This window comes from Hypanus sabinus, chromosome 11 (genome assembly GCF_030144855.1).
Source record: "Hypanus sabinus isolate sHypSab1 chromosome 11, sHypSab1.hap1, whole genome shotgun sequence".
Classification (NCBI taxonomy): Eukaryota; Metazoa; Chordata; class Chondrichthyes; order Myliobatiformes; family Dasyatidae; genus Hypanus; species Hypanus sabinus.
In genome coordinates, this window is record NC_082716.1 from 67,424,886 (window position 1) to 67,443,677 (window position 18,792).

At 42.9% G+C, this 18,792-nt stretch overlaps 1 protein-coding gene across 2 annotated transcripts in view; it reads left to right on the top strand.

Moving 5' to 3' along the window:
• Positions 1 to 18,792, top strand: part of acot11a (acyl-CoA thioesterase 11a) — a 106,909-nt gene that overhangs the window by 35,769 nt on the left and 52,348 nt on the right. For both annotated transcript variants that reach the window (XM_059984619.1, XM_059984618.1), the window contains 3 exons: positions 6,782 to 6,851; positions 14,997 to 15,057; positions 15,497 to 15,598. In XM_059984619.1, the coding sequence (XP_059840602.1) occupies positions 6,782 to 6,851; positions 14,997 to 15,057; positions 15,497 to 15,598 (233 nt within the window). The remainder of the gene's footprint in view (positions 1 to 6,781; positions 6,852 to 14,996; positions 15,058 to 15,496; positions 15,599 to 18,792) is intronic.

Below are 18,792 nucleotides of genomic sequence, written 5' to 3' on the forward strand. Positions count from 1 at the left end.
CCACCTCCTGTGCTATTTAGTTTAATGCCCCATTCACAGCTCAACTATATCTGTGCCCTGGTCCCTGCACGATTCATGTGCAGCCTGTCATTCTTCTCCGCACCAATCTTTGAGCCAAGCATTTAACTCTGATCTTAGTGTCCCCATGCCAATTTGCACGTGACCCTGGTAGCAATCCAGTAATTATTACCTTATTGGTTTTGCCTTTTAATTTAGTGCCCAGTGCTTAAATCCCCTCAGCAGAACTCCAATCCTCCTTCTGCATACAGTACGTTGATGGTACCCGCGACTGAGTATTTCCCCTTCCACTCCAAATTCCTCAGCATGAAAAGTCTGATAAGTCTGAAACTGGGGTGCCAGGCAGACAACTCAGCTTTCGGGACTTTTGGTACTTGCAGTAATGTCCATTTCCCCGTCTATACTATCCCCAATTGCAATTGCATTTCTCTTTTCTATCCCCCCACCCCACTCCGAATGGTTCCCTGAACCATGATGCCATGGTTAGATTGCTCATCCATCCTACAATCAGAATCGGAATCAGGTTTATTATCACCGGCATGTGACGTGAAATTTGTTAACTTAGCAGCAGCAGTTCAATGCAATACGTGATAATATAGAGAAAAAAATAAATTAAATAATGCATAATAATAAATAAACAAGTAAATCAATTATGTATATTGAATATATTTTTTAAAAATGTGCAAAATCAGATATAATATATGTGGGGAAAATAGCGAGGTAGTGTCCAAGGATTCATTGTCCATTTAGGCTTCAGGCACCTATATCTCCTACCTGATGGTAACTGTGAGAAAAGGGCATGCCCTGGGTGCTGGAGGTCTTTAATAATAGACTCTGCCTTTCTGAGACACCACTCCCTTAAGATGTCCTGTGTATTTTGTAGGCAAGTACCCAAGATGGAGCTGACTAGATTTACAACATTCTGCAGTTTCTTTCGGTCCTGTGTAGTAGCCCCTCCGCACCAGACAGTGATGCAGCCTGTCAGAATGCTCTCCATGGTACAACTATAGAAATTTTTGAGTGTATTTGTTGACATGCCAAATCTCTTCAAACTCCTAATAAAGTATAGCTGCTGTCTTGCCTTCTTTATTACTACATCGATATGTTGGAGGTCTTAACACCCAGGTACTTGAAGCTGCTCACTCTCTCCACTTCTGATCCCTCCATGAGGGATTCCTTCGTCTTACTCTTCCTGAACTCCATAATCAGCTGTTTCATCTTATTGATGTTGAGTGCCAGGTTGTTGCTGCGGCACCACTCCACTAGTTGACATATCTCACTCCTGTACGCCCTCTTGTCACCACCTGAGATTCTACCAACAAAAGTTCTATTGTCAGCAAATTTATAGATGGCATTTGAGCTATGCCTAGCCACACTGTCATGTGCATACAGAGAGTAGAGCAGTGGGCTAAGCACACACACCACAATTGCCCTCATAGGGAGCAAGAATCTCAGAGCTGTTGGACAGGCTCTAGGGCTGAGGCTCCTCCAGCACTGTCTCTTGTCACAGCATCTTGTCCCCAATTACAGACCAAATTAAACAAATGGTGTTGTTCAGCAGTCAGACTAATGAAACACTACGTCAGGTAGCTCTGCACTTCCTTGATCTGTTGCAGTGTTTGAAGCTCATATACATTAGCTCAAGATGAGGGAACACACACAAGTTCTCATAGAGGGCTAAAAAGTGGAAAGAGTGAGGAATTTCAAATCCCTGGGTGTCAACATCTCTGAGGAACTAACCTGGTCCCAACATATCAATGCAATTACAAAGAGGCATGATTGTGACTATATTCCATTAGGAGTCGGAGGAGATTTGCTACGTGTCCAAAGACACTTGCAAATTTCTACAGATGTACGGTGGAGAGCAATCTACTTGGCTGTATCACTGTTCGGTATGGGGGAGGGGGGTCAGGATTGATATAAGCTGCAGGAAGTTGTAAATTCAGTCAGCTCCATCATGGGCACAAGCCTCCCCAGTATCCAGGACATCTTCTGTGGAGCGATGCCTCAAAAAGGACCACCATCATCCAGGACGTGCCTTCTTCTCATTTCTATCATCAGGCAGGAGGTACAGAAGCCTGAAGGTACATCCTCAATGATTCAGGAATAGCTTCTTCACTTCCCCTCCGTCATCAGGTGTCCGAATGGACATTGAACCTGTGAACACTACCTCACGATATACTTTTTCTCTTTTTTTCACTACATAATTAATTTAACTTTAAAAAATATATATACATTAATTTGTAGTTTTACTATTTTGTATTGCAGTGTACTGCTGCTACGTAACAAATTTCACACCCTGTCCCAGTGATATGATTCTGATCAACATTTCGAGCTGAGGCCCTTCATCAACATTGGAAAGGAAGAAGGGAGAAGCCAGAATAGGTGGAAAAGGCAGAGGGCTGAATAAGGAATCTGATAGGAGAGAACAATGGACTATGGGATAAAAGAAAAGAGATAGGGAATCATGGAGGTGAGGGCAGGGGGAGCGGAAGAGAAGGTGTGAGAGGGCCACCAAAATGGTGGAAAAAGAATAACTCAGTCAAGAACTATTAGGAAACTAATACACAATTTTATAATATAGTAGGGATATTGGTAGTGTTCTAATTTGTTCTGTATTTCATTCAAATACATACGTTGTTACTCAATTAAATGGGAGTTTGTCTTTTTTATTCCTTTTTAATTATTCCCATCAAACTTCGGCTAATTGGAGCAGCCAGTTAATTGGGCCAAAAATGTCCTGGTCCCGATGTGTTCCAATTAACTGGAATTCACTGTATTCCATTCTGGCTGAACAATACCAAAGCTACACACACACACAAAATGCTGGTGGAACGCAGCAGGCCAGGCAGCATCTATAGGAAGTACCGTTGACATTTCGGGCTGAGACCCTTCATCAGGACTAAATGAAAGAAAAAAATAGTAAAAGATTTGAGAAGGGGAGGGGAGATCTGCAATGATAGGAGAAGACAGGAGGAGGAGGGATGAAGCTAAAAGCTGGAAAGTTGATTGGAAAAAGGGGCACACAGCTGGAGAAGGGAGAGGATCATGGGATGGGAGGCCTAGGGAGAAAGAGAGGGGGAGGGGAGCACCAGAGGGAGATGGAGAGTAGACAAGGAGTTACTGTGAAAGGGACAGAGAGACAAAAAAGAGAGAGAGAAAAGGGGGAAAAAAGAAAGAATGAATGAATAAATAAATAAGGGATGGGGTAAGAAGGGGAGGGGCATTAACGGAAGTTAGAGAAATCAATGTTCATGCCGTCAGGTTGGAGGCTACCCAGATGATATATCAGGTGTTGTTCCTCCAACCTGAGTGTGGTTTCATCTTGACAGTAGAGGAGGCCATGGATAGACATATCAGAATGAGAATGGGACATGGAATTAAAATGTGTGGCCACTGGGCAATCCTGCTTTTTCTGGCGGACAGAGCATAGGTGTACAGCAAAACAATTTCCCAGTCTGCATCGGGTCTTACCAATATATAAAAGGCCACACCGGGAGCACCGGACACAGTATACCACACCAGCCGACTCACAGGTGAAGTGCCTGGGGCCCTGAATGGTGGTGAGGGAGGAAGTGTAAGGGCAGGTGTAGCACTTGTTCTGCTTACGAGGATAAGTGCCGGGAGGGAGATTGGTGGGAAGGGATGAGGGGAGACGAGTGGACAAGGGAGTTGTGTAGGGAGCGATTACCAAAGCTGTGTGTTTTAGCTCATTTGCATGAAGATACATGAGTGTGGAAGAAAACAGAACTTTTAATTGGCACTGGATTTTTTTGGGTTTTTTGGTAACATGAATTGCTCATTTGTGCAGATGTGGTGAATCTCCTGGTAAGGCAACATATGTTTGTCAAGGAAGTTGCATCTGTGTATTGTGTTTTTAACCATGTGAGTATCAGTTTGAATTCAATCTCTAATGTTCGGAAGCATTGTGATGTCACGTGGAATTAAATTTCAAACTAGTTCCTCATGTCTGTCCGATCACTGAACAAATTTAAATGTGTGTGTTTGTAAATAATCCATCTCATTCTGAGTGATTGGAAACACAATGTGTGGCTTGTATTGTTCTGAAATATCGTTAAATAAGTTGTTGAGCAGGGGACTGAACTAGAGTGAATCTGAGTTTTGTAGTGCAAATTAGCCCCCGGGGATCTGGTTGGTTTACTCTTTCTTCTGCACTTGACTCTGCTACATTTGATCTGGGAGTACCAGAATGAACCAAGCTGCCTAAAACAGAAAAAATCTTCTCTTCCTGGCATTACTGTCAAAAGCATTAAACTTGATTTTCTTGTTCGGAAGCATTCTTTTCCTACTGTTTTATGATCCAAAAATTTGAAGATGCTTGCATTAAGATGTTAGGCAAAGCAGAAATCTTACAGATATTAGTCTATTTGCCCAAGGAACTTAATTTTGTCTTTAGATGCTATCAATTGTACCTTGTGTCAATAACAAATTGCGTCAATGATCCATATGTATATATGTGGAATACCTAAATGTATGGTGAGTTTTAGGCTAATAGGTTACAATTCCTTTTGGCTTTGTTGGAAACAGAGTCAGGTTCAATATCACTGGCATATATCATGAAATTTGTTGTTTTATGGCAGAAGTACATTGCAATATATAATAAAAAATGTAAATTAATATATATAATTAATGTAACAAAAGAGAAGAAAAATAGTGAGATAGTATTTGTGGATTAATTGCCCATTCAGAGGGGAAGAAGCTGTTCCAGAAACGTTGAGTGTGTGACCTCCAACTCCTGTACACTCTTTGGTAGCAATGAGAAGAGAGTATGCCCTGGGGGGATGTGGGTCCTTTCTCATTGATGTCGCCTATTTGAGGCATTGCCTTTTAAAGATGACCTTGCTGCTGGGGAAGCAAATGTGTTCCCTCAATTTTCCCCTTCCTGAAGTTCACAATCAATTTCCGGGTCTTGCTGATGTTGTGTGCAAGGTTATTATTACATCCCACTCAACCAGCTGACTATCTCACTCCTATACACCTTCTCATCTGAAATTCTGACAATAGTTGTGTCATCATCAAATTTATAGATGGTGTTTGAGCTGCGTGCACCCAATCACTCAGTTGTGGGTGTAGAGAGAATAGAGCAGTGGCTAACCACACATGCTCGAGATGTGCCAGTGTTGATTGCCAACAAAGAGGAGATGTTATTTCGGATCTGCATTGACTGTCGTCTCCCAGTGAGTAAGTCAAGGATCCAGTTGCAGAGGCCTAGATATTGGAGCTTGTTGATTAGAACTGAGGGTATGATTCTGTTGAACATTGAACTGTAATAAATAAGTAGCAGCTTGACGTTGGTATTACTGTTGACTGGGAGATCCAAGGCTGAATGGAGAGCCAGTGAGAGCCACTGAAATTGCATCCGCTGTAGACCTGTTGTGGCAGTAGGCAAATTGTAGCAGGACTAGGCCCGTGCTTAGGCAGGAGTTGACTCTGGCTATGACCAGCCTCTCAAAGCATTTTATCATAGTAGATGTGAGTGCCAGTAGGTGATAGTCATTGAGGCAACTAACCCTGATCTTCTTGGGCCCTGTTATCATTGTCGCCCTTTTGAAGCAGACGGGAACCTCTGCCTGCAGCGGTGACAGATTGAAGATGTCCTTGAACACTCCCATCAGTTGGTTGGCACAGGTTTTTAGAGTCCTACCAGGTACACCAACAGGGCCTGATGTCATGCAAGGGTTCGCTCTATAGAAGGAAGTTCTGAAAACGGCCTCTTGAGACAGATCACAAGGTCACCAGATGCTGTAGAGATTCACACAGATCTAGTTTCATTCTCCCTTTCAAAGCATGCATAAAAGGTGTTGAGCTCACCTGGGAGTGAGGCATCACAGTCATTCCTGATGTTAGGTTTCACTTTGTAGGAAGTGATGACCTGCAAACCCTGCCAGAGCTGAAGAGCACCATGTTCCATCGCCAACCTCAATCAGATTTGTTTTCTCACTCTTATTAAGCTTTCATAGGTTGTACCTGGACTTCATGTATAGCTCTGGAACATTGGTCTTGAATGCCACAGATCTAGCCCTCAGCAGACTACAAATCTCCTAGTTTATACATGGCTTTTGGTCTGAACATTGCCCAGTCAACTGACTCAAAGCAATCCTGGCGGAAAACTCCCCAGTAAATAAAAAGGATGACATTGGACCGCTAGATATTCCAGGTCAGGTGAGCTGGGCTGCAATAGAACAGCCACATCTGTGCCCCATGGCAAGTTAATCATAAAGCATACTCCACCTCCTCTACCTTGAGAAGACTGAGCTGTCCTGTCCTTGTGGTGATTGGTGAAGCCATTGAGCAACAGCACTGTATCCGATATGCTGGTATGAGCCAAGTTTCCATAATACAAAGAACACAGTGGTCTCTGATGTCTCTCTGGTGCTGCAATCTTGCTCTGAGGTCTTCAATTTTATTTTCCAGAGACTGTACATTCACCAGCAGGATAGCCTGGAGCGGGGGTCTGAAGTCTTATCATAAACCCTTGCTATGATTGGGACATCTTGGGAGTAGCAGATTTATTACCTCCTCAAGGAAATTTGATGGCTTCAATTTTTGGAATGCCTCATAATGAAAAGTACAGGTGGCATTCAGAGCCAAAATATGCTTATCCTACGTATGTGCTGTATATTGTTACGTTATATTGCATGGATTACAGTAAGTAAATTTTAGGCTTTAAATTGATACATTTTGCTGACAATGCTTCTTTGTGTTTTTTTTGTTCCCTGCTTCTCTCATCCCTACCCTGCAGCGGAAAGACATGCAAATTGCCCGTGTGTTACTGCCTCAATGGATGATATTGACTTTGAGTATACCCTCAGGTAACAATCTCATTACCCGAAGTGTTCTGTTCCAATAATTAAGAGAAAATAATCTGCGTTTTTTAAAAATCTGATGTTGTAGTGCAACATCATGAAGTATATTAGGTAGTGTTGAGGAAGCAGGGTGTCTGCAGAAGGATTAGGAGAATGGGCAAAGATGTAGCAGATGGAACATAGTGTAGGGATGGGTATGGTCATACACTTTGGTAGAAGAAATAAAGGTGTAGACTATTTTCTAAATGGGGAGCAAGTTCAGAAATCAGAGGTGCAAAGGGACTTGGAAGTCCTCATGCAGGATTCCCTAAAGGTTAACTGGCAGGTTGCAGGTAGTAAGGAAGGGAAATGCAATGTTAGCATTCATTTCAAGAGGGCTAAAATATAAAAGCAAGGATGTAATGCTGAGGCTGTGTAAGGCATTTGACAGACTACACTTGGAATATTGTCAGCAGTTTTGGGCCCCTTATTTAAGAAAGGATGTGCTGACATTGGAGAGGGTCCAGAGGAGGCTCAGGAGAACTATCCCGGGAATTAAAGGGTTAACGTATGAGGAGCCATTTAATGGCTCTGGGCCTGTATTCACTGGAGTTTAGAAAAATGAGGGGAATCTCATTGAAACCAATCAAATATTGACTGGCCTAGATAGAATGGACATGGAGAGGAAGTTTCCAATAGAGCGAGCCGCTGGAACTAGAGGGTACAACCTCAGAATACAAAGATGCCCCTTTAGAACAGAGATGAGTATGAATTTCTAAGGCCAGAGGTGGTGAGTCTATAGAATCCATGCCACAGACTACTGTGGAAAATCTGCTGCTAAGCATTTTATGCATATTTTAATGTAGATGTATTTATTTTTGTTACATGTCCTCTAGAATGTTAATATCTCCCCAGTTCCTCAGACACAGGAGAGTTTGAATACTGAGTCTTAGAGGCTGAATATTATTAAAATGTCTAACAATCCATTCTGGGCACTTAATTGCACACTCTAGATAGCACTTTCATTTTCTTATGCTACAAAAATAACTGTACTTCAAATGCATAACTGGATATTAAATATCTCACAGCTTGTACCATGCAAATGCAAGTTTAATCTAGATTTATAGGCTCATGAAATAGTGAGACTTGGATTGGGTAAACTGATTAATCGGAGTTCACTAGACTGATTCCTGAGATGAAGAGTTTAGCCCATGAAGAATGATAAAACAGACATATTCTGCATCTTAAAAGACTGAGGGTGATCCCTTTGAGATGGATGAGTTTGAGGATGCTGGATTGGGGTGAATATTTTGCATGAGAAATGGAGTCAAAGCCGAAGGTCATATCAGCTATTGAAAAGCAAAAAAAAATGCAGATGCTGAAAACTAAACAGAATAGAAAATACTAGAAATGGTCAGCAGGTCAGACAACATCTGTGAAGAATGAAATGTAGTAAACGTTTCACCAATTAGAACTAGACAGAGTTTTCTCTTGCTCTCTCTAACTCTTACTCTCATTCTTATTCCAGATGGTGAGCTCATACTAATTTTTTGTCTTGTGAGTTTGCTGTACTTGATTATCATTATGCTAAATAATTTTTAAATGTAAATTTTCTTGGTAAATTTGCACAATGCACAACAAGTTTTTCAGGAGTCAAATTACTAACCTTGTTTTTGAAAATAAAATAGACCTGTGTGCCTTGTTTGAGGCAAGTTGGAACATGAGGTCTCTCTGCTGCCTGCCCTATCAGGTTATCCATTTCTCTCATCTATTTGTTTTTTACTTCTGTTTTCCTAACCTGGTGGGTGATTGCCTGTGGCATTGCAGTTTCTGTGTTATTGTCAGTTTCTTGAATGGTCTCTAATTCATTTCAAATTAAGAAATTCAGTTTTAAAATAATTCAAATGACAATTGCTTTGATAAATTAATTGAACTGCAGAGTCACAACTTGCTTGGCTATATAGCTAGTTTTTTTTTAACCAGCTTTTGATTGGCATGTTGCCAGCTATTTCCCACCTTTCATTAAGTAGCGTAAATTTACAATTGCTCACTTTCATTCCGAGAAGGTTCCTTAAGGTTGTTAGAGCCTGGGGGTGATAGTGGGGATAAGCTCCCACAACTTATTAAATGCTTCTAATGGTGTGTGTCTCAAATAGCCTCTGATGACCGAGTCCAGCTTCTGGCCCCCGCATGCAGCTTAGTTATTAAGCCTGGTGGAACCAATTCTACCAACAGGCAAAGGGGCAAAGGTGGGTCACTGGCGCCTTAAAACCAGCTGCTTCTGGCAGATGGGGCTCATCAGCCGTGGCCGGCAGCTCAACTAGGAGAAGGAAAATTCTGATCTCCAACCTCCATTGCCTTGAGGTTATTCCCACTCATGGGGAAGGCTTCTGGAGTAAAGCCCAAGGAATAATCCAGAGCTGGAGTCCCTAAGGCAGTCCTGTGTTGAATTCGATGCTGACTGGCAACTCCTATGATGCCGCTGTTGCCAAATTGTATTGGTACCTACCATTCCTTTGGATTCATCAACTGCATAGAGAGGGGGAATGTGGTACATGGGCAACAGCTTGCCTTCCTTATCATACTGCTCTGCCTTGCGTGTCATGTAGACAGCTGAAATGCAACCCTCATGGTCAACCCCACCCAGTGGAGGGTCTCATTCTGTGGGAGCCATTCTGAAATCTGTGGAATTTTAGAAGATCACAGCCAGTACGTTCAACATCTCTAGTCAAAACATCGCACTGTAGATCTAGAGGTCCTGGGGATTTATTGGTTTTCAATCCCATTTTTAAACTAATACTGATTTATTGGTTATTGTATATTCCTTGTTACAAGAACTTTTGCTTTCTTAACTTGTAAGCTGCTTTCTGATGTCATGATTGTGTGAGACTTGTAAATATTTCTGGAAGTTTTTGCTCCTTGCTACCTTTATAGTTTTGTCCAAATTTATTCTATTTGATCTGCAATCTTTTCTCTCTTCTGTTTTTATTCCTTTTCTTATTATCCTCCTTTTTAATTTTACCCATCTTTTTTAAAAATCCAAGTATCCTGGACTATTTAATGCTTATTTATTGGCCGTTAGTTCATACCCATGCATTTTCTGTGGCTTTTGGCCTTTAGATTTCAGTGTCAAACATGCACAGCATTGCAAGCCAGCTTGGTAATCTTGAATGCTTTACACACAATTCACTTCTGAAATCTGAATAAATTTATGGAGGCAACAAATTGGTATTTCAAAACTGCCAGCAAATGTTACTGAAGGTTATCAAGTTCTGTTGTAAGGCTTAAAACCTAAAGCATGGCTCAAGAATAAAAGGAAATATGTGTTTTATAAAGTGTTTTACATGATGTACAGATATCCTAGAGTATCAGAAACTGATGTATATTTGAATCATATTCTTGGTGGTATTTGGCAAACATGGCAGATAAATAGTGCAGAGCAAGGCTCCATAAACAAAGGTCATCAGCTATCTCAATCAAGAGAAAATCTGCAGATGCTGGAAATCCAAGCAACACACACAAAATACAGGAGGAACTCAGCAGGCCAGGCAGCATCTATGGAAAAAAAGCACAGTTGACATTTCGGGCTGAAACCCTTCGGCAGGACCGGAGAAAAAAAGCTGAGGAGTAGATTTGATGGATGGGGGGGGGGGGGGGGAAGGAGAGAGAGAAATACCAGGCGATAGGTGAAACTTGTAGGGGGAGGGATGAATTAAAGAGCTGGGAAGTGGATTGGTGAAAGAGACAAAAAGCCATGGAAGGGGGGAGGAGAACCAGAGGGAGGTGATGGGTGGGCAAGGAGGATAATATGAGAGAAGAAAAAGGATATGGGAAATAGTGAAGGATAGTGGGGGGAGGGGGAAAGGATTTACTGGAAGTTTGAGAAATTGATGTTCATGCTGTGGTGAACTACATATACCTGTCTGGACACGCCCCCCACTGACTGCTCCTGTGGCTCCTCCCACAGACCCCTGTATAAAGGTGATTGAGGTCTAAGCCCGGCCTCTCAGTCTCCAGGATGTAGTATGGTGGTCAACTACCGCTTGTTCTTTCTTCCAGTCAATAAAAGCCGATATCTCGCTTTTATGTCTCAGAGTGAGTTATTGATGGTGCATCACATGCCAAAAGGTTGGAGGCTACCCAAACGAAATATAAGGTGGTGTTCCTTCAACCTAAGTGTGGCCTTATCATTACTGTGAAGGACCATGGATGGACATATCAGAATGGGAATGGGAGGTGGAATTAGAATGGGTGGCCACTGGGAGATCCCGCTTGTTCTGGCGAACGGATTCTAGATGCTTGGTGAAGCGGTCTCCCAATCTATGTCAGGTCTCACTGATATAGAGGAGACCACATCAGGAATACAAAACACGGTATATGACCCTGACAGACTCACAGGTGAAGCATTGACTCACCTGGAAGGACTGTTTGGGGCCCTGAATGGTAGTGAGGGAGGTGGTGTAGGGGCAGGTGTAGCACTTGTTCTGCTTGCAAGGATAAGTGCCAGGAGGGAGATCAGTGGGGAGGGACGAATGGACAAGGAGTTGCGTAGGTAGTGATCCCTGTGGAAGGCAGAAACTGGGAGGGGGGAGGGAAAGATGTGTTGATGATGGGATCTAGACGGAGGTGGCGGAAGTTTCAGAGAATTATGTGCTGGACGCGGAGGCTGGTGGGGTGGTAGGTGAGGACAAGAGGAAACCTATCCCTGGTAGGGTGGCGGGAGGATGGGGTAAGATCAGATGTGCGTGAAATGGAAGAGATGCAATGGAGGGCAGCATTGATCTTTTCAAGGATTTCAAGTTCCCTGGCCCCCATCATCTTATTTTTACTATGGATGTCCAGTCCCTATACACCTCCATCTTCCACTAGGAAGGCCTCAAAGCTCTCAGTTTCTTTCTGGACACCAGATCCAACTAGTTCCCCTCTACCACCACTCTCCTCCACCACTCTCCACCACCACTCTCCTCCACCACTCTCCTCCACCTAGCAGAACTTGCCCTCACTCTGAATAATTTCTCATTTGGCTCCTCCCACTTCCTTCAAACAAAAGGGGTAGCCATGGGCACTGGCATGGGTCCTAGCTATGCCTGCCTGTTTGTCGACTACATGGAACAGTTTATGTCCCAAGCCTATATTGGTGACAGTCCTACACTTTTCCTATGCTACATCGACAACTGTATTGGTGCTGCTTCCTGCACCCGTGCTGAACTCGTCGATTTCATCCACTTTCCTTCCAACTTCCCTCGAATTTGCCCTTGAATTAATCTGGTCCATTTCTGACATTTCCTTCCCTTTCTCGATCTCACTGTCTCGATCTCCGAAGACAACTTATCCACCGATGTCTATTATAAACCAATGGACTCTCACAGCTACCTGGACTATTCCTCGTTCCACCCCTGCTACTTGTAAAAACGCCATCCCCCTTCTCTCAATTCCTCTGTCTCCGCCACATCTGCTCTCAGAATGAGGCTTTTCATTCTAAAAACAAAGAGGTGTCTTCCTTTTCCCTTCCTCCAGCTTCCACATCCAGCATATAATTCTACAAAACTTTTGCCACCTCCAACTGGATCCCACCACCAAACACATCTTTACCTCTTCCCCCCCCCCCCTTTCTGACTCCCATATCCATTTGTCCCTCCCCACTGATCTCCCTCCTGGCAAGCAGAACGAATGGTACACTTCCCCCCTCACTACCATCCAGGGCCCCAGGCAGTCCTTCCAGGTGAGGCGACACTTCACCTGTGAGTCTGTTGGGGTCATGTACTGTTCGGTGCTCCCGGTGCAGCCTCCTGTATATCGGTGAGACCCAACATAGATCGTTTCGTTGAGCATCTACGCTCTGTCTGCCAGAACAAGCGGGATCTCCCAGTGGCCACCCATTCCCATTCTGATATGTCTATCCATGGCCTCCTTCACTGACATGATAAGGCCATACTTAGGTTGGAGGAACAACACCTTGTATTTTGTTTGGGTAGCCTCCAACCCGATGGCATGAAAATCGATTTCTCAAGCTTCCAATGATGCATCCATGCTCCCCCCCCACCTTTCACCATTTCCCATCCCCTTTTCCCTCTTTCATGTTATCTCCTTGCCCACCCATCGCCTCCCTCTGGTGCTCCTTCCTTTTTTCTTTTTTCCATAGCCTTCTGTCCCTTTAACCAATTTCTTAGCTCTTTGCTTCATCCCTCCCCCTCCAAGTTTCACCTATCGCCTGGTGTTTCTCTCTCCCCTCCCCCACCTTTCAAATGTGCTCCTCAGCTTTTTTTCTCCAGTCCTGCTGAAGGATTTCGGCCTGAAATGTCGACTGTGCTTTTTTCCATAGATGTTCCTCCAGCATTTTGTGTGTGTTTCATCAGCTATCTGTTTTAATGAGATGGAGGGCTAAATATTGACCAGACCACAGTGTAGAACTCCTGTTTGATTTACAGCAACGCAGGACACACAGTTCTCCTGCTGAACCATGGATACTTGAAATTCCTGGAGAGCGAAGGCAGGAAGCCATGAAAGGCAGAAGTGGTGTCTTGAGTGGGCTTTGAGTGAGGGGCATCAATCCTTCCTGTGGTTGGTGGTGCTGAGTAGATGGGAGCAAACTGAGTGGTAGGGAGAAGCGTGAATGCTGGACACTGGCAAAGAGGGTGGGCCCTTGAACACAAGTCTCTAATGTAGATGGTGTAAGCGGCAAGATTGGTCTTGGTGGTGAATCGGGCCCTGAGTGAAGGAATATTTTAAAAATATGTAAGATTTAGTGTCTTTTGAGTTGTACAGAATTGAAACAGTTCTTTTGACCCATTACGTTTATGCCAACCATTACATTGTCTACACTAATCCCACTTGGTTGCAATAATTTCATATTCCCTCTAGCTTGCCCATTCAAGTACCTGAACAGAAGTCTCTTAAATGTTGTTACTATTCCTGCTTCTACCATCACCTCTGGCAGCTCATTCCAGATACCAACTCCTCTTTCTGGAAAAACTTACCCCTTCAATTCTCCTTGAAACCACCTCCCTCGGATCTTAAACTTCTGCTCCCTAGTTTTATATACCCATTCTGTGGACAATAGACCGAGTATCTATCCGTACTATCTACACCTCTCATTTTACTTGCTTCAGAGAGAGCAGATCTAACAAATGCAATCCCTCCTAATAACTCAAGCCCTCCAATCCAGACAACGTTCTTGAATGGTTCATTCTCTGTAGCTTATTCATAGTTTTCCTGTAGTGTGGTAACCAGAATGACACATAATACTCTATGTGGCGTGAGTAATGTTCTGTACCATTGAAACTTGACATCCCAACTCTTGTACTTGATGGCTTACCTGATGAAAGCCATTTGTCTCTTCACTACCCTTCCTACGTCTATTGCTAGTGGAATTATTTACATGCAACTTCAGGTCTCTCCATTCAACAACCCTCCTCAGGGCTCTGTCATTCACTGTGTAAGTCCTGTTCTGGTTTAACTTCTGAAATCACATTGCTTTGCACATGTCTGGGTTAAATTCCTTCTGCTATTCCTTTGCCCATTTCCCTGTTGTCCAGTATCCTGTTGTAGCCTTGGATAACCTTCTTCACTGTCCAACCAATGTTGCTGTCACTGCAAATTATGCCACCTACATTCTCATCCAAATTATTAATATATCTCAGAAATAACAGAGGAACCAGCATTGATCTCTGCAACACCCTGTTGGTCACAAGCCTCTTACTGAACAAACCTTTCTTACCACCCTTTACGTTCTACCACCAAACAGATTTTGTATCTATTGACAAGCACATGTGGATCCCATGTGTTCCATCATATGGGACCTTATCAAAGGTATTGCTAATGGCCACGTAGGTAACACCTACTCCCCTACCCTCACCACGGCTTCAAATTTCTCTGGGGGGGGGAAGGGAAATTGTCAAAAGGGAAAGCTTGGCAGCTGACTATTCTGCACTCCTGTGGCAAATACCATTGGGAGAATTCTAAGATAAAGATAATGCTGAGTATTCGGGTTCAAAATAACACAAGCTGGAGCTTGATAACCCACTAATAGGATTATAGTGGATGTTAGTTACTCATCAAAGCTGGTATTATGAAATACAAAAATGAAAATGTCAAAGTTATCATGATAGCAGATTTTCAGTGCATTTTCAAACGTCTTTCTTGGTAATTCTGAATGCTTTTATTTTCTTCTAGAGTTGGACAAGTAGTGAACATCAAAGCAAAAGTGAATCGTGCGTTTACCACAAGCCTGGAGGTTGGAACTTACTTTAGATTTGTTTGAAGGATTTCACTAATTCAATCGAGTGACAATTAAATCCAATTAAGATAGGGGTTTTTTCAATCTCTTTTTCTCGTATATGACTTCAGGATGTTTAATTTACCCTGGAATACAGCTCCACCATAGCCTTCATTTTGCTGACTTCATACCGAAATTGAGTGTTGTGACCCAGCCTAAGCCTGACAGTGTATCAATGTATCTACAATTTTAGATTGGAATTTATAACAATGGTTAATTTGTGCCAGTTCTGAGAGCTTTATAAAGCCAACAATGGTGCTGCTCTGCCAGAACTGCAGGACCATTCTTTTCGAACCATGCATTTGACATTAAAATCATTATTGGAAATCATTGGGTTGTAGATTTGCTGGGAGATGCTTTACAGATAGATTAATTTAGAAAATAATTCTTTATCCAGGTTGGAATTAATATTATTTGTGAAGAACCGTTGAGTGGAAAGCAGTGGAAAGTGTGCAATGCATTTGCTACCTTCGTAGCCAAGGGACAAGGACCTGGAAAGGTAGGAATATGATCTTAGAGTGGTAACTAAAGATCTGAAGGTTGTGCTTTATCTACTATGTATGCACTCTGATTTTGTTTTAATTTGCTGTATGTGTTCCTCTTTAGTTGTTAAGTGTCCAGGGAAGTTTAATGATTTTTTTTATGATTTAAATTTTATTGAATTCTCCAGAATAAACAGGCGGGGGAGGGCAAGGACGATAGCTAGAAGGTGATAGGTGAATGGAGGGGGTAAGAAAGGTAAAGGGCTAGAGAAGAAAAAGTCTGATGGGAGAGGAGAGTGGATCATTGGAGAAAGGGAAGGAGGAAGGGACCCAGGGGAAAGCAATAGGCTGGTAAGAAGAGATAAGAGGCCAGAGTGGGGATTAGAAGAAGAGGAGGGAGGGGAGGGATTTTTTTTCCCCACCAGTGAAGTCCTTCCAGGTGAGGCAACACTTTACCTGTGAGTCTGCTGTTGTCGTTTATTGTCTAATGCAGCCCCCAACACATTGGTGAGACCTGTTGTAAATTGGGCGACCGCTTCATCAAGCACCTGTGCTTCATCTGCCAAAAGCAAAACATCCCAGTGGCCAACCATCTTGATTCTGATTTGCATTCCCATTCCGACATGACCTTCTCTTGTGATGTGATGAGGCCACCCTCAGGATGGAGGAGTATGTTCCATCTAGATGACCTGCAACTGGGTTGCATGAATATCCATTTCTCCTTCCAGTACTGTGATTTTCCCTCCCCCTATCCTCATCTTGTATTCTCCGCTCTTCTCTCCTGCCTATTGCCTCCCCCTCCTCCTTCCCTTTCTCCTATGGTCACTCTCCTCTCCTATCAAATTCCTTCTTCTCCAGCTCTTTTCTTTTCCTACCCATCTGGCTTCACCTATCACCTTCTAGCTCTCCTCCTTCCCCTCTCCCTACCTTTTTATTCTGGTGTCTTCTCCCTTCCTTTCCAGTCCTGAAGAAGGGCTTCGGCCCGAGACATAACACATTTACTCTTTTCCATAGATGCTGCCTGATCTGCTGAGTTCCTCCGGCATTTTATGTGTTCTGCTTTGATTAATGCAAAATTAAATCTTCTGAAAAAAATGTCAATGGTAAAATAGTTAATTGCTGTGAAATGCTCAGCAGCATCACTTTTCCAAGATAATAAAATAAATGTTGTTAAAAAATGAAAGAACTTGGAGGGAGGGGCAAAGTGGTTCTCTTTGGCAACTTTTTAAATAAGGCAATGAATTCAGTTCTCAGGATAAAACAATATTGATAGCAATTCCTTGTTTAATGTAGACTTGATCGACATTGATTTTTTAAATATTTCACTGATACACTTACCCTTTCAATGTTGCCCTGCCACAATTGCCATTCCCAGCAATTTGTGACTTCAGATGTACATCAATGCTGTTTCAGGAAGCAGGATTCCTCCTTGGTCTCAATGTGACTCAGTCTGCTGGTCATTCAGACTTGAAAACTAAAAGCTTATATGACAATTTAAAGAATGAATAGGGTAAGAGTTGTTTGGTTTAGTTATGCTTTATTTACATGTTCTACCATTTATAGATGCTCTGAACATCAAACTGTCTAGTGAGGTGATGTTGCAGTGGTTGGAAAATTGCACACTTGTTTAAAAATGTAGAATAAAGTAGTTCCTTGGTAAAACAGCTCTGTAGGGAAGTGGTGATACCACATAAGGAGTACTTGTTAAGTTTTTGAGTACGGAAATGGGCCCATTGACTGACCCAAGTCAATACCATCAATCACCCACTTACACTTATATTAACCATGGTTTATTCTCCCCATATTCTCATGACCCCCACCCCCGATATAATAGTCATCTACACGCTAGTGGGAATTTACTGTGATCAATTAACTTACCAACTGTCCCCCCACTGGGATGGGAAATAAACCGACTGATCACAGGGGTGAAAGATGTGGACTCAAGTAACACTGCAGGACGATACTGAATTGGGCCTCTGGAGCTGAGAAGCAGCAGCCATTTTGTTGTCCTGTCTATGTAGAGTATTTGCCTCTGTTAGGTAAGGAAGCCTTTCAGAGAAGGTTTGTTGGACTAGTATCTAGAATGGAAGGATAGTCTTATGGAGAAAGGTCAGGCGGGCTAGGCTTGTGTCTGCTGGAGTTAAGAAGCATGAAAGGTGATTTGATTGAAACATTAAAAACTAGAATGGGGAAGAGAAATCTTGACAGTGCAGATGCAGAGACAATATTTAAGAAAAAAAGGTTTGCTAATTAGGAATGGTAGTGAGGTGAATTGCCATGTTTATAGGGACTTTATGGATGATATTAAAGTAGATTGTGTTGTGAGATCGTGTAGAGGGTTATGAAAAATTACAGATGAGCTTGAACTGCTGGTATGTGGGTTGTAGATTAGCAAATGGCTTTCAATCCAGTTAATGTGAGGTTTTGCATTTTTGGAAATCAGAGCAGAGTGAATTCTTTGAGGTGTGTTTTGGAACAGAGGGACGTCATAGTAAAAGTGCAAGGTTTGCTGAAATTGGCATGGCAGGTTGACAAGTTGAAGGCAGGTTTGGGCATGCTGCCCTTCATCAGTCAGGGCACTGAGTATAGGATTTGGGAGGTTATGTTGCAGTTCAGCAGACATTTTTGTGTTTGCACTTGGAGGATTGTGTACAGTTTTGGTCATCCTGTTGGAGGAAAGATGTTATTAAAATATAAAGAGTGCAGAAACAGATTTACCAACATGGTAATCTTATCCTTGCAAGCAGAACAAGTGCTGCACCTGCCCCTACACCTCCTCCCTTACTACCATTCAGAGCCCCAAACAGTCCTTCCAGGTGAGGCAACACTTCAGCTGTGAGTCTGCTGGGGGTCATTTACTGTGTTCGATGCTCCCAAGTGACCTCCTGTATATCATAGAAACAAAGAAAACCTACAGCACAATAAAGGCTGTTCGGACCACGATACTGTGCTGAACATGTCCTTACCTTAGAAATAATCTAGGGTTACCCATAGCCCTCTGTTTTTCTAAGCTCCATGTACCTGTCCAGGAGTCTCTTAAAAGACCCTGTAGAATCCGCCTCCACCGCCATTGTTGGCAGCCCATTCCACGCACTCACCACTCTCTGCGTAAAAAAAACAACTTACTCCTGATATCCCCTCTGCACATACTTCTAAGCACCTTTCCACATCCGTCCTGTAGTGAGGTGACCAGAACTGAGCACAGTACTCC